The following is a 23,664-nucleotide window of genomic DNA, read 5'->3' as shown; positions in this document are numbered from 1 at the left end:
TAACTTGTTTTTAAAAAATTAAATTTTCTTTCTCTATATTTCACAATATAAGGCATATCTAAGAGATCCAAATTCTAGTTTGGGCTTTGTCTTTGACTAACTGTATAACTTTGGACAAGCTGATTCATATAAAATGATAGATTTAAACCTGGACAGGACTTTATTGAGATTATCTGGTTCAATACCCTCAATTTGCAAATCTTAGTCTCATTTTCATATTCAATGAAATTATGAGAATGGGCTATGTGATCTCTAAGATCTCTTCTAGCACAGGTATTCTATATCATAAATGTTTTCCCAGGTCTAAAATAGTCTATGTTCAATATTAAAAGCATTTTGTATTCCAAGGATTCATCCAATTTCATTAGATGATGTTCCTATATTGAATAATCTGGTTAAAAGATAAAAGAAGTTAAATCCATGTCTCTGGAGGTTTAGATAAAAACTTGCCAAGTTTCAGATGTCCAAGAAGGTGGTTCTAATGTTTTCCAATTTTCTTATAGGGGGAATAGGTTTTGGAAGAACCAAAGGAAACTCAGGCTCTGAGGCAGATGATGAGACACAGCTGACCTTCTACACAGAGCAATATCGGAGCAGGCGTCGAAGCAAAGGTAAGCTTTCTCCTCCATTAAGAGTACTGGGAAGGATATTAGGTCAAGGAAGCTTGAAGTATTAAGCCAAGGTAGGATCAGATCAACTGTTTCAAATACAAATACTGAGAGCTGTCCAGAGACTCGCACCTATAACTCATATCAAATTTGAATGAATCTTTTTTGTGAATTACTTCTCTCCTCTCCTTACCATTAGCTACTCTCTGTTGTCCTCCTCAATCATCAATCTCCTGTAACTCCCCCAGTTTTCTACCACTTAAAATAAAAGTAGGAGAAAAAAATGGACCTCTGTAACTTGGTCTATTTAATTATAGTCAAAGAAAAAATTGACACTAGTATTTCTGATCATAAATAAAAAAGATAAACAAAGGGTGGGAATAGAACCAAATGATTGGTTTCTAAATAAACAGTTTAGCTACCTGCCTAAATTTACTTAAACAAACTATTTTCATTTTTGTATAGACAGTGGGGGAATACTTCTTTCTTCTCCCCTCTCATCTGTTTATTATATTATTCTGATCTCACTTTTTCTAATAGCATCATAGACTTTCAGTGTTGGAGGGGAAATCAGATGTCATTGAGTCCAACTTTTGACCCAACAGAAAACCTTTTTACAACACTCCCATTAAGCAATTATACAACTTTCTCTGAAAGGCTTCTAATTTTAGTGAATGTGTAGCCTCCCACTATTAGTGATGTCTTTTACAGTTGTTTGAATCAAGCTGAAATATAATTTTGTGTATCTCTCATACATTCTGACTACTATTCTTTCATTAGGCCCAGATAAAAAGTCTATATAACAATCCTTTTAAATACTTAAAAATAATTTTCATACCTCAGTTTCTTCATCAATAAAATAAGGGGTTAGAAATATATGGCCCCTAAGTTTTCATCTAGCTTTATATTTCTCATCTTACGTCTCTACCTAAACTTCTCTTTTTTCAGACTAAAAATCCTTATTTCCTTTAAAGTAGCATCATTTCTCAGTATTCCCCTTATATGTGTTACTCAGAACTGAACACATACTTCACTTGTATTCTCACCATGGCAGAGCACAGTGGAACACCTACTCCCTCCTCCTGTAGAACTATGTCTAGTTTTATGTAGTTTATCACATCATCTTGTTAGGATACCATTAAATGTTATTGGTGCATGTTAGGTGTTGTCCCCCAAAATCAAAGAGACATGAATTATTTCCTAGTCAAGTCTCCCTTACCCATGTCTTTTAGCAATTCATTTTTAATGCAAGTGCAGGTCTAAATATCAAATTCTTAAATTTTGCCTTATTATATACTCTTATTGCCACAGCTTGAGGTCTTTCTAGATCTTGATTGTGACATCCAACTTATTAGTTACTTTAACTTCATAGAATCTGCAGATCTGAGGAACATGCTATCTATGCCTTCATCCAGGTCACTGATAAAACAAAATGACTTCTACTTGGTCTTTCTTCCTCATTCTCATCCTTTTGTCATCATTCCTTTCATTACCAAATAAAATTTTTGCTTGCCATTTTGTTCTGATAATCCAATTTGAGCTTTTATTTTATTGCTTCTCAGTTGTCCTTCACAGTCATTGTCATCCTCTTAACATGAATATTGTTTTATAAAATCCTGTTCTCTCTTCATTTTTCCTTCTATTTTTTTATTCCTTTTCTCATATTCATTACCTTCATGTGCTATTTTCTCTTGTTCTTCATTTTTGGCCTCCTATTCCCTACCTCTCCATCCTTATCCTTCTCCTCTCATTATTTCCTCTCTTCTCTCCAGATTTGCCTGATGATTGGTGAGCTGAAATTCCCACCATATTAGCTCATCCTACATCACACCATCCAACTGAGATTAAGGCTTTTCTGCATCTAATCTGTTTGTTTTTAAGCATATTTTACTTAATGTGCAAATATACAGCACTGGCCCTGTGGACTAGAAGTCAGAGTCTGATGGTATCTCTCATTAAGATATTAAATAGCGTGGCCAAAGAGCCAAGTGAATTTTATTATTGTCTGTGGGATTGTATATGATATCTTATTAATTACAGAGTATCACTGCAAGGTGATTCGTCCCTGAAAGGACAAGCTAAATTGAATATAGTAATGAGAGGTCATTTATTGTCACAAGCTAATACACCAAAGTAGAGGTCAGCATTGAGAGGGTTCTTGGACTATAAATGTGGAAGAGAAAGAGGTTTGGTGAGAATGGATGAAAAATAGAGTGAGCAAGTGAAATATGGGTCAGGGTTTGGGTAACAGTAGATCTAGTTCCATTTCTGCCACTGATTTAAAATCTGACCATATGCAAATTATTTTTCTCTTTGGGTCCTAAGTTTATTCATTTATAGAAATGGGATAATAATGCACAATCATAAAGTCACAAAATCTCATGGTTTAAAGGAGCCTTAGAAGTCATTTAGTTTAATTTAAACTTCAACAGAAATTTCCTCCATAAGGGGGATGTGGGAAAACTGGGACACTAGTACATCGTTGTTGGAATTGTAACTGATCTGACCATTCAGAAGAACAATATGAAATTATTCCCAAAGGGCTATCAGACTGTGTATACCCTTTGATCCAGCAGTGTTTACTGGGCTTATATCCCAAAGAGATCTTAAAGAAGGGAAAGGGACCTGTATGTGCAAAAAATGTTTGTAGTAGCCCTTTTTGTAGTGGAAAGGAACTGGAAACAGAGTGGATGATCATCAGCTGGGGAATGACTGAATAAGTTATGATGTGTGAATGTTATGGAATATTATTGTTCTATAAGAAATTATTAGGGGCAGCTAAGTGGCACAGTAGATAGAACATCAGTCCTGAAGTCAGAAAGACCTGAGTTCAAATCTGAACCCAGATACTTAACACTTCCTAGCTGTGTGGTCCTGGGAAAGTCAGTTAACCCCAATTGCCTCAGCAAAAAAAAAGAAAAAGAAAGAAAGAAGGAAAAAGAAAAATAAATTATTAATAGGATGATTTGAGAAAAGCCTGGAGAGGCTTACATGAACTGATGCTAAGTGAAGTGAGTAGAACTGAGAGAACATTGTACACAGCAACATCATTATGCAATGATCAATTTTGATGGACTTGGCTCTTTTCAACAATGAGGTGCTTCACCTTTTTGTTATTATTTGCTTGCTTTTGTTTTCTTTATCATTTTTCCCTTTTTGATCTGATTTTTCTTGTGCAGAATGATAATTGTAGAAAAATGTGTAGAAGAATTGCATGTGTTTTACATATATTGGATTACTTGCCTTCTAAGAGAGGGATTAGGGGAAGGCAGGGGAAAATTTGGAACACAAAGTTTTGCAAGGATAAATGTTTAAAACTATCTTTGCATATATTTTGAAAATTAAAAGCTAAAAAAAAATTTCCTCCATGTCATTTTATCAGTAAGCTATATAGTATCTTCTTGAAAACTTGCATCAAAGAAGGGGAAATCTATCCTCTCCTGAGACAAGCCATTCTACATTATTTTGAGGAAGTTCACATTGCTAAGAAGATTTGCTTTACAATTTTCTCTGCATACATCAGAGGATGTTTGTGACATTCCAATGAGATGATGGATGTGAAAATGCTTTGAAAATTTCAAAGTACTATAAAATTGAAAGGCATTATTGGACAAATTGTCCACCTGGAGATGGACGTGAAAGCCAGAATGGATGAGACAAGAAAGCCAGGAAGGAAATAAGGAGTTAGAGAGTAATGGAGAGGGGAATTAGGGGAAATGAGCAGAGGGACAAGCATTGATCTTTCTTGCTATGTTATATATATCTGCTTTTAACTGTGATGTGGCAGGTGACTTCTTGTCACTTGTCTTATAGGAAAGATGACACTGTCTTCTCCTCCTTTCTTCCATGTCCTAGAGAATACATTGCTGTTTTGTTTATATCTCTCTCTGTACTATTTCATTTCCATGGTAAAGACAGGTGAAAATGCATCATTCACCATATTAAGCTAATATGCATGGAAACATACAGCATTTTCTTCATTTAGCTTGAATCTTGTCAATGTTTCCCAGAGACTAAATCAGAATGTCTGAGCTGGAAGGATATTTGATAGAATGTATGAGCTTATTGGGGCCTTCCTAACCTATAAGGTCCTTATGCCCTTCTCTTTATCTTTCAATTCCACTTTCCTCAGCTCTTTTCCCATGGAGAATGTGGGAATATAAACTTAGAATGGAGTGAGCTTTCTTCCTCTTAAATATATTGTCCATATGCTCATTATTCTCAGCTTTCTCCTTTATCACCATTATCTTTCCATTTCTCTTCCTTCTACAATCGTATCTTCATATAACATTACTTTCCTTGAAAATGCATGAGTCAGCAAAGCCCTTTGTGGCAGGGTGAGACAGAGTGGCTGTGTCTGTGGCAGAAAAGGAGATGACTAAATGCAAAAGGATAGAGGAAGAGAGAGGAGGAAAAGATAGAATATGAGCTAAGTTGATCATACTGTGGAGTCCTACTTAATTTACACAAATCCTCAACTGTGCTGAGGATAAAAGATAAGATATGTACCCCAAATAAAATTGTTTTTGTTGTTTATAGGACCAATATGTATGGAGCTACAAGAAATCTTACATTAGAGACACCTACTCCAATTCTTTCATTTTGCAGATGATGTATCTCTACAGTCCATAGTGGTTAAGTGATTTGCTTAATGTAATACAGTTGATAAGAACCAGAGTTGAGACCCAAATGCAGACACTTTCACTCCAAATATAGTGTTCTTTCCCTATAATATACAATCTATTGAACTGAATACAAAGAAAAAACATAATAGAAAAAGAAAGAAAAGGAAAATAAAAAACAAAACAAAATGAAACATTGTCATGTGCCCAACAGAACATCAGATTCAAAATATATAACAATAAATTTCCATTTCAAGAAAGCATATATAATAATAAAAGATATTATATTCATGATTGTCTATCTTTCCTTTACTTCCTTGTAGGTTATTCTGTTGTACTCTACTGTGCACTTTTTATTCTATTCTTTTTTTTCCCCCTTTCTTTCCTTCCACTGCCCCCAAGGAGACTACAGTTAAGCACAGATGTATTTATACACACACACATACACACACACACTCACATATACATATACATACATACATATCACATACACTCAGACATATGTATATATACACACACATATATATACATTTGTTCATATATAAACATGCATCTAAAACAATATTAATGTGGCTGAAATGTAAATTTCTCTCTTGATTGAATCTTAAAGTTTGAATTTGTTTAAGATCAGTGATTACTGGCCCTACTATTTTTTCTAATAAATTCAATTCCTGATCCTTATTGTAGTGTTTCTGTATATTTCTTATTTTCTGTCCCTGCTAAACTCTTCTACTTTAATTCTGCTCCTTAACTTGTCTTGCCATTACATAACCTTCCCCCTACCCATGAATTTCTCCCTAATCTTCGCCCCCTACCCTTTCCTTCCCTCCTCATCTCATTTTCATTACTCTATATACCTTATCCCACTTTGTTCAATCTAAACATCCTCCCAAACCCCACCTAATTCTATGCCACAATTCCCTCTTTATTTATTCCTTTCCCATTAATCTACACACCTTATCCCACTACCATAATTCTACAAACCCCTCTATCTTATATCCCTTACCCTTTAATCTGCACACTTTGCTTATTAAGTACAGAATCTAAGTCACTGACAACTCCTAAAAAAGAAAGGAGAGTTGGATTCTAGATCTCTGGTCCTTTTAATTACTTCTTGTGTTGGCTTGATAGCATCATTTAGCCTCTTTTTGCCATCTATCCATTGAGAAGACTGGACCTGTATTGTGGGAAAAGTCTTGGTGAGACTTTTATCTATCTATATCTATATATCTATATATAGATATAGATATAGATATATATTTAATCTAGGTTTAAGTTCCAGTTCTGTTATTTGCTGTCTATATAATCTTGGGTAGATCATTTTCTCTCTCTTTTTCTCAATTTGCTATCACTTTGATTAGCTTATACTTAAAATCCCTTCTATATCTAATTTCTTAAAAGGCAGGATGGTCTAGTAGAAAGAGCATTATAATGAAAGCCAAAAAATACCACCAAAACCTGGTTTCAAATCCTAATGATTCTGACAGTATTCATGTGACCATGAGTCATTTCTAAACCTTAGCATCTTCATATAAAAAATGAGTATATCAGAATAAATGGTCTTTAAGATTTCTTGCAACTCTAAATCTATTATCCTATGATTTCCCTCGTCTCCCATTTCTTCATTTATAAAATGAAGATTATAATATTTATGTGCTCCCAATTGAACAGGACAGTTTTGGAGAAAGTATTTTGCAAACTTTAAAATGCTATAAAATTATAATCTATTATTATCCTGTAACTAGATGGTTTATTACAGGACAAAATCTGGCCTTGGGGGGACAAATACTGCCCTCTACCTATTTTTGTATAGTGCCCTTCTTAAGCTTGTAGAACATACAAAAATAGGCTAAGAACTGGATTTGGCCTTTTTCCAAGTTCTAATCTATAAGTTAGTTTCAGGCTCTAACAGGGGGTGTTCTGGGTACCATAAATGTTATAACAATAGCAACAACAATTATTGTTGTTGTTATATTCTAAGGCACATTTTCTAAATTTTAAGATTTTGCTTCTGGGTAATGTTTATCATATTTAAGTCCATTCTTCCAGCTGCAACATTTCTGGCAACTTCTTATTATTTGTCTTTAAAGGAAAGGGGTGTTCCCTTTCCTTCCTTGCCTCTTCTCTTTTTCTCTCTCCCTTTAGAGAAAAAATGAATTTGTCAGGGAAACCCACAGTGTTTTCACTCCACTCTATATGTCTCACCTTTTAAAAATGCCTGTGAAAAAAAAGCACAACTACTACCACCAACCTCAACTACCAAGCAGCAGGAGAATGTCAAGTGTAGTGATTCCCTGGTAACCGTCAACCTGTTTGCAAATACTGTATAACCTTGTTTCCTCAAGTTCAACTGTAGTTTGTGTCATTTGTGAGCAATATAATGTGCTTAATGAGGCTTTGAGGTTCCATGGCAGAGACGAGAAGGGGAGTGGGGTAGCAGCAGGAGGAGGACAGCTTCTAGCCCCCTTCTGCCACCCTGACAAGCAGTGTCTCCATGCGGCATTTCTGCAAGCCTTAAAATAAACCAAACTTCTCTGCTTATCATCTCTACTGTCTGCGTTTCCCACCACTTCAAACCAGCCCATTGCTTCAGCATAGTTGAGAAAGAAGCCTGTGAGCAGTATATCTCTCTCTATGACAGATGCACCAGAAACTACTGGAAACTTAAAATAAGTAGAAATTAAAGGGCCTGCAGTCAAGCCCAAGATATGCACCATGATGCTCCAGTACCTCTTTTCTGCTCTCTGAAAGTAAAGTTATGAGGCAAAGGAAGTACTAGAATCAAACTCAGGTTTCTCCATTTCTTGGGTGTAATAGGAGAGGTGAGAGGGAAGAACAGTGAGGGAAAACAAGAAAAGAAGAAAATATTGTTTTCCTTTGTCTCTAATAAAACTTATTACATGTAAAATATAACATTTTATGTAATAAATATTGATTAGGAAGTTCACAAAGGGTAGTATATTGGATTTGAAGTCAGAAGGTCCGAATTGAAGTCTTTGTACTTTAATCTTAAACAAGTCACATATCTATTTGGGCCTCCATTTTATAACTCTGTAAAAAGAGTATATTTGACTAGATGATCTTTAATATAGTTTGAATTTCTAATATTCTGAGATTCTGTCATCAAAAATTTATTTTAAAAGCACTTTTTTTATTACTGAAGAATCTCCCTTTATATGGTATTTTGTAAATACAGATAATTTTACCCATTGTTGGTGTAAATAAAATCTCACCTCAGATACTTCTTAGTTGTATAATGTAACATTAATCTTGATGAATCTCAGTGGCTCAGTAAAATCCTTGGACTAATACCATCTGAGGTTCTTTCCAACTTAAATCTATGGTTCTGGAAATTAGTTTAATCCATCACATATTTAATTCTTAATGGCTATTCACTCCTTAGAATGTTGTCAGTTATAAATTAATCTTCATCTCAAGTCATATTAAGTTTATTGAGTACTATCTGTGAGCTTATAAATGTGCCAGGATGCTGTGGGAGATGCAGAAGGTGAAAAGAGGTTCCTTGTCCCTGGAGATCTGATGAAGGATGAAGATAAAGATAATCAAGAAAACAATAAATATAAATTCCATAACTAAATGTCAAATCAAATGGAACCTATGTCTGGATAGGGGGGCATATTAGCAATTATCAGATAAATATCAATACAGAGTGTCCAGAATATCCTATCTGCCACATATATTCATTAATAATAGGGGCTAGGTCTATTTTTTCTCCCATCAGAATCTAATGCAAAGCTAAAAATAGAGAGAGTACTTAGGAAAAATTTCATAGCATCATAGAATGTTAGCAAATAGAATGAGCAGAACATAGAATATCCAAATATAAATGATCTCACCCATCTCACCTACATTGCATGCCTAATGTCTCAAGAGTATCAGTATGAAAAATTTCTTTTAAAAGAACAAGTGTTTCATGTAGATTAATTTTTATTAAATCACAATATACTGAATTTTTAGCCACAGAATAAACAAGAAAAGATATCTAGACTCCAAATGTATGTGTATATATATATACATGCACAAATGGGTATTTTATAGATGAGGAACCAATACTCAGAGGTTTTAGTGATAGCTTGTAAATGTGCTAACAACTTGAACAAAATAAAAAAAAAAATCATTGGGGAAATCTTGCCCATTGGAATGTCAGTGTTTCAAATTCCTGGTATAATTAGCTATTTCTCAGAATTAAGTTATGATGTTTTCTAGAATGAGTATCAGTTTTCTCATCAATACAATATCAAAATTTTCCAACTTGGAATTTCACGGTCTGAAGAATTCTCAAGCATTATTTAGTTAACCCCTATCTGAATGCAATCTCTCTCTGTCTCCGTCTCTATCTCTCTTTTTCTGTCTCTCTCTCTGTCTCTTTCTTACATGAAAACACCCATATTCACATTCACTTTTGAACATCTAGTATCATTCGATAATGGGAAATCTTATCAAGATGTTACATTCATAAAGTACTATAGATGGAACAGATCTTAGAGAGTGTTTAGTTCAGTGTAGTTTCCTGAATCGCATCCCTATATATTATTGCCACTAGTTTAAACTGCTAGATAAGCAAAGTGGAATATCCTGTTATGCTGAGACACAAAACATTCACTAGTAAAGATTTGAGTTGTATATTGTATTGATATGTTGATGGAAAATTATGGATTTTCTATGGCAGACATATTGGTTTAAAATATGCTATTTCATTAGGAGATATGGAGAAGGCATAAAGGTGAATATAAATCCATTTATAACTGGTCCTCAACTATTATATCTGGAGCTCTCATAACATCCCCAGGGTAGATGAAGAGAAATATCAAGCAAGTGTTATATCACAGATGCAATCCCAAGCTATCCCAGGAAGACCTCATCCTAGGTCTAATGCCAGAAAGTCTGTTCATTTGAGAGTTACCAAGTATAGCCATAGTACATGATATGCTCAGAATTTAATATACACAAATGCTTTCAGATCCCTTAACCTATTTTTCAGAGATCAAAATATGGAAAGGACACAAAATTTACCAATTCGTAAAGACTGCTTGCATCTGAGTCATCTTTTAAAGGAAATGGAAAAATAACTATTGAGTTCTACAGTAATAACTGGTCTTGTATTGAATGGCTGTGAATTACTCCTTTCCTGCTCCTTAAATTCCTTCATACTTAGTCTTTTGACAACTCATCATAGAGTAAGATAGCTCTATTGCAAAAAAAAAATCTTGGTGCTGTGCCTTACCATAATGCTAGTTCAGTTCATGGTACTCATTGGCCCTAATATCTCTGGCCATGGTGCTATCAGTAATAGTGGGAGACCATATTGAAAAAAAATCACTCCAAGTGACACATAGTACACTTCAGTGAAGTCCGGTGATCATAGAAGCCTTGCACTTGACTTGCAGAGGTCTACAAACCCCAAAATAGATGCTATATGAAAATGACATCTGTGAGGAGTTCTGTGGGTCTAAGCTGATGGGGTTGTTCTTAAATAAAACTGGCAAATTTCATCTATACATACCAACCTCATGTCAACTCTCTCAAATAGACATGTGCTGAGAGAAAAAGATTTTCTGCCTTTGAAATGAACATTCTAACTAGTTTTTCTTTTAGTTTAACTAGGAGTAAGGAAATCTAGATTCTGTCATTAACAACAACAACAACAACAAAAACTATATGACCTTGCCTGGCACATCATAAGTTCTTACTAAATGCATTCTCTATTTTAGCATACCAATCCCTTTTAGTTGTGCTTTTCTTTATCAACAAAATGAAGAGAAATTATCTCTAAGATTTTTTTCAGCCCTGAAAATAATTGTTCTAAGATCCCATTCAGTTCTAAATTCTGAGATCACTTCTTTTCCATTTCTCATGTTTGGTATTTTAAGCTTTCATTTAGCTAAAACATTCACAGCTCTAACATTGTGTTTTAACATCAGCATATCTAATGTTCATTTATGCTTTAATATTCCATAAACTATGTTTTCTTATAGCTCTAATAATCTACATTTTAAGGTTTTTTTGTAGCTTAGACGTTTCATATTCTATATTTGCTTCCTGTTCTAATACTATTTTAACATTTCTGAATCCTTCTAACTTTGGTATTTTTATGAGTCTAAACAGAATGAAATCAAGACACAGATCTGACATTTGTTATTCTCTTCCTTTTTCCTTCCCCATTCCGCTTTCCTTCCCTTACTTTTCCTCTCTGTTCAAAATCACTGGCCCTTGGTATGAATTCAGACTTTGTTATTTACTTCCTTTATGATTTGGACAAGTCCCTTAAACTTTCTACTAATTATTTTCCTTACCTATAAAAGGAAGGAACTGGACCAGAAAATGCCTCAATTCTCTTTTATCTCTTAACCCTAATCCTCTGGATTCCCCCCCCCCCACATGCCAAGCTTTCCCTGGGATTAGAAAGAAAAATGACAACAAAATTGGAAGGGAAAAGGAGTGCTGCATATCTTTCACCATACTTAAAGTGGGGTGGGAGAATCCCACCGAGCATTGCTGTAAAGGTAGAAAGTGAAAGAGACTGATTATTCCCTCTTACCAGTGTAAGCAACGAAAAATGACATGTTTGGTTTATCGCCTTTTGTCTCCAGTTTCATTCCTGACAGCCGTCTCCTTTAGTTTGAAGTCTGTGCTGACAGGGTGCTGGGCCAAATGGCTTTGCAAAGGAGGAGGAATTCTTGTACAGTTTCAAGATTATTTCAGGGACTGATTCATGCTTGTGGTAAGATGGGGGAAGTTTTTGGTGTCACCTGACATTTCCACCCTGCCTTCATTCCTCCAAGGAGTCCTCCAGTTACACAGACTTGATATTTCCATAAATTATACCACAGAAAGTCAAAAGGCAAGATTCAAAGTATTATCCTTAGCACTGGAGATCCAAGAGAAAAGCAAGATGGTCCCTGAGCTCAAGGAACTTATTTTCTAGGAGGTTTGGGGAATTAGTAGAAAAATTCTTAGAGTTCAGCCACAAAGTATCTGTACCTTCTTCAATGACACTGACATTGACATTGAACCATTTGACATTATTTAAATGGATTCCTTCTCTACAAGATTTATTCCCCCTGATTATGTATGTACAGACAATGGTGGAAGAAAGAGAAAAGTCATATTATTAACCCTTATAACAAGAACAATCTATGAACATTGCCTTGCCCTAACCTCCTATCAAAATACATACATTCTCTGCAAGACTTGCATTCCAGGGACACATTAGCCAGATGGCCTTACCTAATCTAGTAGTAAGGTCATTTAACTGGGAAACAGGAAATCTCTCTTCTAGACTTCAGTAACATTATATGGGAAGGAAATTAGGTTTATAGTTATAGTACGAGGGTCTGGAATCCACAACTTCTACTTATAATCTGTGTAGCTTTGGAGAATTTGTTTAAACCTACTTTTCTCAGTTTCTGAATCTTTGAAACAGTGACTTTCAACTAGACAATCTCTAAAGTTTTTTCCTGTTCTAAATCTGATAACTTCTCTCCTATAAATTCCCTTCTCACTCTGAACATAAATGCATTATAATCTTTCATGAAATTCTGCATATTAACTAATAATTTTAGGAACATGATCAAGGGACTTATTAGAGTTGAATCTGAGGGAAGCCAAGGAAGGTTTCTTGGAAGCAAATGAATTTGTAAAATCCTTTGGGGAAAAGTGATCATGAACAAATAAAAGAAGGAAGAGAAGAAATGAACAAGAATATTGTCCTGATACCACTACTATCTACTTGTATGACCTTGGAACAATTGCTAGATTTTTTCACCTGTAAAATTAATAGACTGAACTAGACAATTTTTAGATAGTCTCTTCTAGCTCTTAGCTTCTATGATTCCTCAGTGTACCATTCTCACTTGTCTAGTCTTAACAACCATCACTTTATACCAGGTCAAAAACACCACAGGCCAAAGGTTGCTTCACTAGAGAGCATCAGATATAAAAGAGACTCCATCTTCCCTCTACCTCAACTGGTCCAGCCCATCACCATGGCAACAGCCTCTTTAACTTTCCCTGGCCACTGATAGAGATAACAACCCTTACATCTGTTCCTCTAGGCTCTGTCTCTGTATTTTTTCCTTTCTTTTTTTTTTTCTTTTCTTCTTCTTCTTTTTTTTTTTTTTTTTTTTTGATTGTATCTGATCCAGCCTCACTGGGTAATTGAGTGTTTGAGAGTGAAAAATTATCTCACCAGCCTAGCCCTTATCTTGACAGCAAAGTAGCACTTTTAATTTAATTTTGTTCAGAGACGCACGGGTAACAAATTTCACTAATCGCTTAGCTGTCGCCTTCCACATGGTAACCAGCCGTTTGTTACTAGGCAGCCCAGCATAAATACACTGGCCAGGGATTGGTGTCTTAAGGGAACTGGAAAGAAAAGAAAATAAGGCCTTTATTATACTCATTCCAGTGTATGGCACGTAGTAGGTACTTGAATTCTTGTTCAATTACATAGAATGGAATTGCTCTTACCTTCAAGTTGATAGGTATGAATACCCCAGAGCTTCAATCAACTCTGACTTCTGTGATTATCTATGTTCAGGAAAAGAGGAGAGAATAACAGAGGAGAATTTAAAAATGATATTAGAAGTTGCCTGTGTTTCTATCGTAACATCCCACTCAGTGCAAGAAGGAGAAAAGGAGGTATAATGGGAGACACTCCCTCCCACCACCTCCTTGAGTCTTTGGTTCTGAATTTATGAGCCTGTTAAGCATCTTTCTTTCTCTCCATCTGAATAGGCTTGACTCCTTCTCTAGCTAATTAAAAATACCAGTCTATGTCACCAGCCTCTGTACATCAGTGGCCATACTGCAGAGATGCTGATGCCTTGTTCTGATAGATAGTCTGCAGTCTGCCCATAAAGTAGTTTCTGTTAGAGGGCTTGGGAACATCAAATGATATATATGTGGAGGAGGACTAAGGGCCTTGGGATTGCCTAGTGGCAGCAGTAGCTGCTGCTGAGGTCACTGAACTCAGTGAACTAGAAATAGGAGGTTAGTTGTGGAAGTATCCTGAGACCTTTGACCACCATGTAGTCACATTAGAAAAAAGAAGTGGATGGGTTTTACATTATCTTTAGTCCCCTTGTGAATAATTGTGAGCTGGGGGGTCAGAGGAGCACTCTGGGTGGCAAGAGCTTTGGACTTGCGATCAGTAGACCTGACTTTGGATGCTCTTTGATACTTACTAGTTCTGCCACTTTAGCTCTCAGGCACTCAGTTCCTCATCTCTCATAGGAGAGGTGTCAGAGTAAGTGATTTTCAAGATATTTTCTAGCTCTGACTTGATTTCAAAGAGAGATTCTTCAATCAAATATAGCCTTTGATTTATTAGCTTCTTGGGAAGACAAATGAATCTGCTGTCAAAAGACCTGAGTTCTAATCTTGTTCTGCATTTATTCTAACTATTAAACCTAAAGAATCATTTCTCTCTCTCTCTCTCTCTCTCTCTCTCTCTCTCTCTCTCTCTCTCTCTCTCTCTGATTTTCCTTACCTATTGCATGAAGGGGTGTTGCTAAGTGGTCTCTGAGATCCTCTTGAACTTAGAAATTCTGATTTTGTTTAAATCAGATTAAGGTATCCTATAATCCCTGCCAATAGGAAAACTTAACAAGGTCATTAAATCTCCATTTCATAAATTTAGGGGATTGTGAATTGTTTCACAAAGAAATTGAGTGATTAGTATGTTATGGTATTGTGATGTAGAATATGTTTGACCTCTACAACTTCTCACTAGACCCAGCTTCTCAAAGACGGCAAGCTAAACATAAGCTTGGTAAATTCCACTAAGCTGTCAGTACTTCAGATCATAGATTGTGTCTGCTAGCTAAGTGAAGAGAGCTCATCACCAAAAAGTTGATCATCAGATGATGGCTTTGTTGTTCACCATAGTTTGAGCCAGAGGAATCTGTCTTCCAACCTTTTTTACTTCCTTCAAACTAAACCTACAAAGTAATTTCCCATTTGTTTTTAATTTAATCATCTTTCTGGTCAAAGGGTTTTGGTATTAGGAAAGGGAGTTGTACATTGCTAGTATTCCAGATTTTGAATTTTCAAGGTGTAGCTCCTTCTCCTTCCAGTTGCCTAAAGCATTCTCTGTAACAGAACAAGAAAGCTTCCATTGCCCATCTTGTAACAGGATCCCAGCACTATCTTTCCTCTCTTAGCTTATTTTATTACCTCAGTGTACATGGCTAATTTCACTCACTCTCTTTAGACTTCCTCTCTTTCTGCCCATCTCTTCTTGCTTCCCTCTCTCATATCTGTTTATCCTCTTTTTCTTTTTCTTCTTTTTTCCTTCTCTTTCCTCATCCTTCCATTTCACTCATACTTGACCCCACTCACTCTCAAACATATAGTAGAGTTGAGTCAAAAAGAAAACTAGAAAAATCTGGAATTATATGCCTGAAGATGTGAGTCCTTGTCCCCTCTCTGAAACTAAATCTCTGCATGCATATGGGCAAATTATTCCTTCTTTTGAGCCTGTATTTCTTCTGTAAAATGTTGGAGCTGGATTACACAATCTCTGAAGTCTCTTCCAACTCTATAATTCCCCTTTTCCTTTCTCCTGTTAACCCCTTCTGCCCTGCCAATGTAGGATCATAGATTAAGAGTTAGATTTCTTAAAAATCATCTTGTCTAGGTATTCTTAATGTTTGGGGTTTTTATGTCTTGAAATCCTTTATTGGTGTGGTGAATCTTATGAACCCTATCTCAGATTAATATTTTTTGATACATAAAATTAAATACATAGGATTATAAAGAAATGAATTATAGTGAAATACAGTTGTCAATTTTCTAATAATGGATTAAGAACACCTGATTTAGTATAAACTCTTCATTTGAAACATGGAGGCAAGAAAAAAAAACATTGAGGGAAAATTATTTCCTTATAGTCTTCCATTTAGCAAGAATACATGGAATCATCCTATTACCCAAATCCTACATACATTTTTTTTACAATTTTACCACCCTGCTTTCCTTATCCTTTTATTCTTCTTGTTCCCTTTGTATAATTTCTTCTTTACCCTTTGCTGCTTATTTTGTCTTTCCCTCCCATTTTATGTTCTTTCACTTTCAGCTAGAACAATGCTGTAAGATGTCTCTGTTTATTTTTTTTTTTTTTTTTATTTAATAGCCTTTTATTTACAGGTTATATGTATGAGTAACTTTACAGCATTAACAATTGCCAAACCTCTTGTTCCAATTTTTCACCTCTTACCCCCCACCACCTCCCCCAGATGGCAGGATGATCAGTAGATGTTAAATATATTAAAATATAAATTAGATACACAATAAGTATACATGACCAAACTGTTATTTTGCTGTACAAAAAGAATCAGACTCTGAAATATTGTACAATTAGCTTGTGAAGGAAATCAAAAATGCAGGTGGGCATAAATATAGGGATTGAGAATTCAATGTAATGGTTTTTAGTCATCACCCAGAGTTCTTTCTCTGGGCGTAGCTGGTTCAGTTTATTACTGCTCCATTGGAAATGATTTGGTTGATCTCGTTGCTGAGGATGGCCAGGTCCATCAGAACTGGTCATCATATAGTATTGTTGTTGAAGTATATAATGATCTCCTGATCCTGCTCATTTCACTCAGCATCAGTTCGTGTAAGTCTCTCCAGGCCTTTCTGAAATCATCCTGTTGGTCATTTCTTACAGAACAGTAATATTCCATAATATTCATTTACCACAATTTATTCAGCCATTCTCCAACTGATGGACATGCATTCAGTTTCCAGTTTCTAGCCACTACAAAGAGGGCTGCCACAAACATTCGTGCACATACAGGTCCCTTTCCTTTCTTTATAATCTCTTTGGGATATAAGCCCAGTAGTAACACTGCTGGATCAAAGGGTATGCACAGTTTGATAACTTTTTGAGCATAGTTCCAAATTGCTCTCCAGAATGGTTGGATTCGTTCACAACTCCACTCACAATGCATCAATGTCCCAGTTTTCTCGCATCCCCTCCAACAATCATCGTTATTTTTTCCTGTCATCTTAGCCAATCTGACAGGTGTGTAGTGGTATCTTAGAGTTGTCTTAATTTGCATTTCTCTGATTAATAATGAGATGTCTCTGTTTAAATGCATGCCCCCAAAAAGTGATCTGTAATTGAAAGACAGTGCTCTGGAAGAAGGCATTTGTTTTCATAAACTCAATATTACAATCCTTAGTATCTTAAACCAGATGAGACTTGGGAAGAATATATCAGAAACAGATTTTTAAAACCTCCCAAAGAGCATCAAGACCAAACAGAATGCAGAATTCAGTTTTTTTCTTGTGTGTTCTCTCTCTGTCTCTGTCTCTGTCTCTCTGTCTCTGTCTCTCTGTGTCTCTCTGTCTCTCTTTCTCTCTCTCTCTCTCTCTCTCTCTCTCTCTCTCTCTCTCTCTCTTTGTCTCTCTCTGTCTCTCTCTCTTTCTATTTCTCTCTGTCACTGTCGCTCTTTCTCTCTGTCCTCCCTCTTTCCCTCTCTTCCTCTCTTCTCTTCCTCCCTCCCTCTATCTCTCTCTGTGCGTCTCTCTGTCTGTCTCTGTCTCTGTCTGTCTCTCTCCCTTTCTCTCCCTCTCTCTCCCCTATTTCTCATAGCTATAGTAGTACATCAATGTGCTAATTTTTATCACCAAGAAAATAGATTCTGGAGAGTCTTATCAAATGAAGATTTTTAAAAAGGCCTGTGGTACCAACTTCCTTTTATAGTTCAGAAGGCATAATATAATTTAATTAGTGTGGCCACTTTTCTGAAAGATGCTGATCCCAACCCTTCTGTACTTTCGACATTTACCTTTCAGAATATTGGAAAGTGAAAAACACCATCATTCCTATATAGCCAAACTACTGGTGATCTTCTCATCACTAAATTATATTGGATTTCAGTTGGCAGAAATTTATATACCCTGGACACACCCTCCAGACCTTTTTAAATCTTAATGCAGCCTTTTAGAGAGTGTGTGGATTTTGAAAACCCAGAGTCACCTCCGTACCATAATGAATAACACTTTATTGAAAACATATACTATCTTCTAGAGTGGGGATTTTTAATGTTGCTGCACCATAAGGCCTGGTGAAGTATGTGAGCTTCTTTTCAAAGTATTTTAGATGCATGAAATAAATACTTGAGATTATGAAAGAAACCAAACCAACTGTATTAAAATAAAGTCCATATATATGTATATATATACATACATACATACATATAAATTACAGTATATATATGTGTATGTATATATATATATGTATATATATATATATATATACACTTACATAGACATATTTAGAGATATGTGTATGTGTATATGCATGTGTTCAGGTACATGTGCATATTTAAACCCCACAGGTTCCAGATTAAGAAACCCTTTTCCCAAAAAAAAATCACAAAAATGTATTAAATTGTAACTTTTCAGAGTTAGTCAGTCAAAATAAACATTTTTTAAGTACCTGCTATGTGCAGAATCTATACTAATCACTGGTAATGGAAAAAAAGATAAAGAATTGTCTCTTGCTCTTAAGGAGTAATTACACACAGGTAATATATTGTAGAGATAAAATGGAATTTGAGAGAGGGGTGGCATATTCTGGTTGGTCCTAGAAACAATGAATTAAAATTACAGAGATGAATTTCAACTCTATACAAAGAAAAATTCCCTAAGAATTAGTATTTTCTAGAGGGGTTCCTTTGAAAGTAGAAAATTTGTCCTTAAAGGAAGTAGTCTTTTAAGGAAGATTTCAATATCACTTGTTGGAGATATTATACTGTTGATCACTATTCAGGCATGGTTCCAGACTAGATAGTATTTAATGTTTTTTCTTACTTTGATGTTCTTTGATTCTTTCTGACTCCTATTCTAGAACTTTTTTGACCACACTAGGAAGTAGCAGTCAGGTCAGATATTATTTTCTCCATTTTACTAATATGAAAAACGAAAGGCAGAAAACATGAGTGAGAATTGAAAGCATGGTTACTCAACTTTGCCTCTTTAAAAAAAATAATTTTTGTGTGAAATTCCTAATTTAAATATCTTTTTATTATTGTTCTTTTTTCTACTCGAAGATTTGATATTTTCTTCTGGGCAAAAGCATATTTTCCCTTTTGCCATTTTGCCTCCATGGGCACTCAGATAGATTGCTGTGACCAGTCATTTCCTTGCAATAATTGCTAGAAGGAAAGCCTAGTAAGAACATGAGGAGCAAATGAGATAATGTTTGTAAAATACTTTGTAAACCTAAAGGCACTATATAAATGTCAGCTTTTACTATTATTGAATAGTTTGCAGATGGAAGTGAATTGTATCATGACTTTGGCAAACTGGAAATTGGGAAGGGAAGTATGGGTTCAGTGATGGGAGAAACATTCAGAAAGGGCCAAGTACTGGGGAAACAGGGCACTTGGGAACACTTCTAAGGAGATGAGAGCATTGATTTGTTTAGGCACAGACTGCTGTGGCCAACAGATACTGAAAGAGCAAATTGGGCTGGAATGAGAATAACTCTTGCTTGGTAGAAACTCACTGCTGCCCCAGAGGCCACTACAGGATGGCAGATAACAATTTCCTAGCATTGCTGTTAATCTTTAATTGGTATTTGATTTGATTTAACATGATCTTCAGCTTGTAAAACACCTTGAGATGTTTCTGTGTATGAGTGTGTCCCAGAAATGCTGGTTTATTGTATTAACAAGTCTCAGCCTGAACATAAAGGGAGATAATTAGAAACTGCAAAAGTCCCTTGACATGCACAAAGCAGCCAAAAGCTCCCGGGAAAACAATTCTTTGAGAAGCTTTTATGTACCAGGAAAGCTAAACCTGGCATAGCCACCCCCACAGGGGGGAGAGGCTAGTAGGGTCACTCTACTGGCTATTTATAGCTCTCCAAGAGCTTTTACCTAGCACTTATGTCTAGTCAGCTTTAAACACACAAAGTACTCTGTTTCTGTAGCACCTCCTTTTATTACTGCCTTTACTTTATAGTATAGGAACAAGTTATGCTCTGAAAGTTACTAAATGAGTTTTAAACATGGAACATATTCCTCATAGAAATGACCTACAGAAATTCAATATTCAGACCTACTGATAAAGGTTTATTTAACATTAAAGTTACTCCTAATCGCCTACTTGCCAAACTTGATGCCTTGCTTTTCTCAGTCTTCCCCCATCTTGATCTGTCTGCTGTAGGTGACACTTTTGATGTCCATTCCTCCTGGAAACCCTTTCCATTCTGCACTTTCACATCACTCTTTCCTGGTTTTCCTCCTTTTTTGGCTCATATTCCATAACATGTCCCCTATCTATAGATACTGTCTATATTATTGTCATAGCCTCCCTACTCTTCTTGCTGTTTACAGGTTCAGTTCAATAGCTCTCATGGGGCTTAATTTTCATTTCTATGCTACTGAATCTCTGAACTGGACCTGTTTTTTTCCTGAGTTTCTATGCTATATTACCAATTGCCTACCTGGCATTTCCAACTCCATACCCCAGAGACATTTGAAACTTAACAAGTCCAAAGCACCTCATTATGATTTTCCCCAAACCTACCTCCTTCCAAATTTTCCTTTTCTGCAAAGATATTGTAATTAGTCCAATTTGCCAGTCTCATAATTTTGTCATTATCCTTTATTTTTTACTTTGCTTCACTCCAAAAATCCAGTAAGTTAAATTGTTTTTGCCATTTTTACCTCTACAATATTCTTTGTTTTTTTCTTTATCCTATATGTTAACAAAATGGATATCTTTTTTTACTTCCAGAAAAGCTGTGGAACTCCTAATAACTACAGGCTGTCCATCCCTAACCAATAACAGCATGAAATGAACATGATGAATTCAGCTGTTATCACCCGGGAGGGAAGAAGGCTTACAAAGCAATTGTTGTTTTGTTTAGAGCTCACATTTGGCTGATGCTACATGCTACACACTTGTTTTTGTCTCCTACCGTTTCTCTCTATTTACATAGCTACCAGTTTTAGTCCAGTTCCTCATTACTCTCCTAGATTTTTATAGTGGCCTTCTGATACATCTGCCTGTCTCAAATCTTTCCCTATTCTAGTCCATCCTTCATGTGGCTGATAAAGTGATTTTTCTTATGCTCAGATTCTGTCTGTGTCACTCTCCTACTCAATAAAGTCCAGTGATGTTAGGTACCTTTAGAATGCAATTTAAGTTCTTCTGTTCATCTTTAACACCCTTCATTATGTTGTCCCAATCAATAATTCTAGTGTCATTGTGTATTCTTCCCTTTCTTTTACTCTGTGATCCAAATAGACAGACAGACAGACACAGACACAGAGACAGAGACAGGGAAACAGAGCAAAATGAATAGATTGATAGATAGATAAATAGAAAGGAAGGAAGGAAGGAAGGAAGGAAGGAAGGAAGGAAGGAAGGAAGATAAATAGATAGATAGATGATAGATAGATATCTCCATATAATGGTAGGGATTTTAGTTTAGGTAGCAGAAGAGTTTTGTTGCTCTGTGTGACTAAATGGGAGGTATTTTGGGATGAGCACTAGCAACTGGTACTGTCCATATCACGTTGTTTAAAAAGCCACTTGCCCATTCCAGATCTAGAGTTGTCCCTGGGACTGAGCCAAGGTGGAAACACACTATAATAGAGAAGATCTATTCTTAATAGGAACTCAGTCCATTGAAGAGTCAAGGCTACACTTATTTCCCAGGACTACTTTCTTGTCTTTTATTTTTTTCTGGAGATGTATAAAGATCCCCAATAGAAGTTCTGCTAGAATTTTGTTGGTGAGAGCTTTTAGGGGGGAACATGAGCTCCCTGAGAGGCTTTGCCTTTGTCTCTCCAGCACCTAACACATTGCCTAGTACACTGTGAGCCCCAAATCTTTATTGTCTAACTGCTGACTGATTAAGGGATTTATAAGTGTAAAGAGAGGAAAGTGAGTAACTGGAAAAGAGCGACAGAAATATGGGGGAAAACTGTCGAATTCCCAACAACTACAGGCTGTCCATCCCTGACCTATAATACCAGCATGAAACGAACATGATGAATTCAGTTGTTATCACCTGGGAGGGGAGGAGGCTTACAAAGCAATTGTTGTTTTGTTTAGAGCCCACATATGGCTGATGCTACATGTGCTTCAAGATGATAAAGATGGTCTAAGTAGAGTATGGTTTTTTATAAATTCATCTCTTGATTCTGTCATTATCAGGTTGATGTAGAAATGTCCTGTGACTAAAAAGCCAAGACAACAGTATCCCTTTCCTATCTCCATATTCTTCTATTCTTTCTCCCCCATCATTTTCTTTATTGAAGAGAGAGGGTTAGTTTAAAAAAAAGAGAGAGAGAATGCTGAATAGGCTATTTCTTAGGGTCAAAGGAAGAAAACAAGTCATTAGCAGCCTATGGGGGAGGAAAGGCCTTTCAGCCAAGAGCACCACTGCCAATGGGCTTGTACACTGACAGTACCAACTGTTCATAGCAGCCACCTTAAATGTCTCCTCCTTTTTCAGCAGGTACTGAATCTTCGGAGGGGAATAAGATATTTTGCCAGCTGTTCCCAGACTCTGCACAGAGATAGAGTCCATTCAGAGATCCAGCTAATTGGCATCCATGGGATGTAGAAATCTGGCTCCATGACCTTTTAGTCTGTTTTAATGCCCAAGCAAAAGGCTAACTTTTTTTCTCCCTCCCTAAGTACAGAATTGGTTTGTAATAAGATGGAATTTTCTGAGATGTTATATGATGAAAAGGATTGGCAGTTTTGAGTAGGTCATATTTATATAGTACTTCATAGTTCAAAAATGCTTTCACATATGCTGCCTCATTTTAACAGCATTTATACTTGGACAGCAGAAAGGGTAAGTGATCATGTAAATAATTATCCCCATTTTGCATGTGAAGGAACTGAAGTTCATGGAGACCAAGTGATTTGTCCAAAGTCACTCATTTAGTTAGTTGGAAACTAGGACCAGCATCTTGATTTGCAGGCTCCTAATTTGATATCCTTTTCACTGTATCATGATGGCAACAAGGTTATAATTATTTTTAAGCAATCAATCTAATGTATGTTTTTGTGGGATTATAAGTAAATATGAGAAGTCATCGAGTCTAATCTCTTTACTCTACTATGGCCAATAGAAGTTGATGGACTTGCCCAAATTCATGTAGGTAATAAGTAGTGACAAAGCTAGGATTTGAAATCACTTCCTCTGGTTTGAAATCCATTATTCTTTCTACTGAAAAAATTTTGTTTTCATATCACTTTATTTTCAAAATGTATCCCTTCCCCCTTTATCATCTGGAGAGCTGCTCCCTATAATAAAGTATTTTTAAAAGAGAAAGGAAGAAATCAGCAACAATCAACAGTATGGACAATTAGGTGTTTCAGTGGATAGAGTGCTAGATCTATAATAAGAAGTGCTAGATCTGTAATTTCCCCAA

The 23,664-nt window shown here is 35.9% G+C and overlaps 1 protein-coding gene across 1 annotated transcript in view; it reads left to right on the top strand.

The window, feature by feature from the left end:
- ASTN2 (astrotactin 2) overlaps nt 1–23,664 on the top strand; it is a 1,113,071-nt gene that overhangs the window by 365,766 nt on the left and 723,641 nt on the right. Inside the window, exon 5 of the mRNA XM_031949426.1 lies at nt 504–611. Coding sequence (XP_031805286.1) covers nt 504–611 — 108 coding nt within the window. The remainder of the gene's footprint in view (nt 1–503; nt 612–23,664) is intronic.

Source organism: Sarcophilus harrisii, chromosome 2 (genome assembly GCF_902635505.1).
Source record: "Sarcophilus harrisii chromosome 2, mSarHar1.11, whole genome shotgun sequence".
NCBI lineage: Eukaryota > Metazoa > Chordata > Mammalia > Dasyuromorphia > Dasyuridae > Sarcophilus > Sarcophilus harrisii.
The sequence above is the reverse complement of the archived record's forward strand: the minus strand, read 5'-3'. Positions and strand labels throughout refer to the sequence as shown.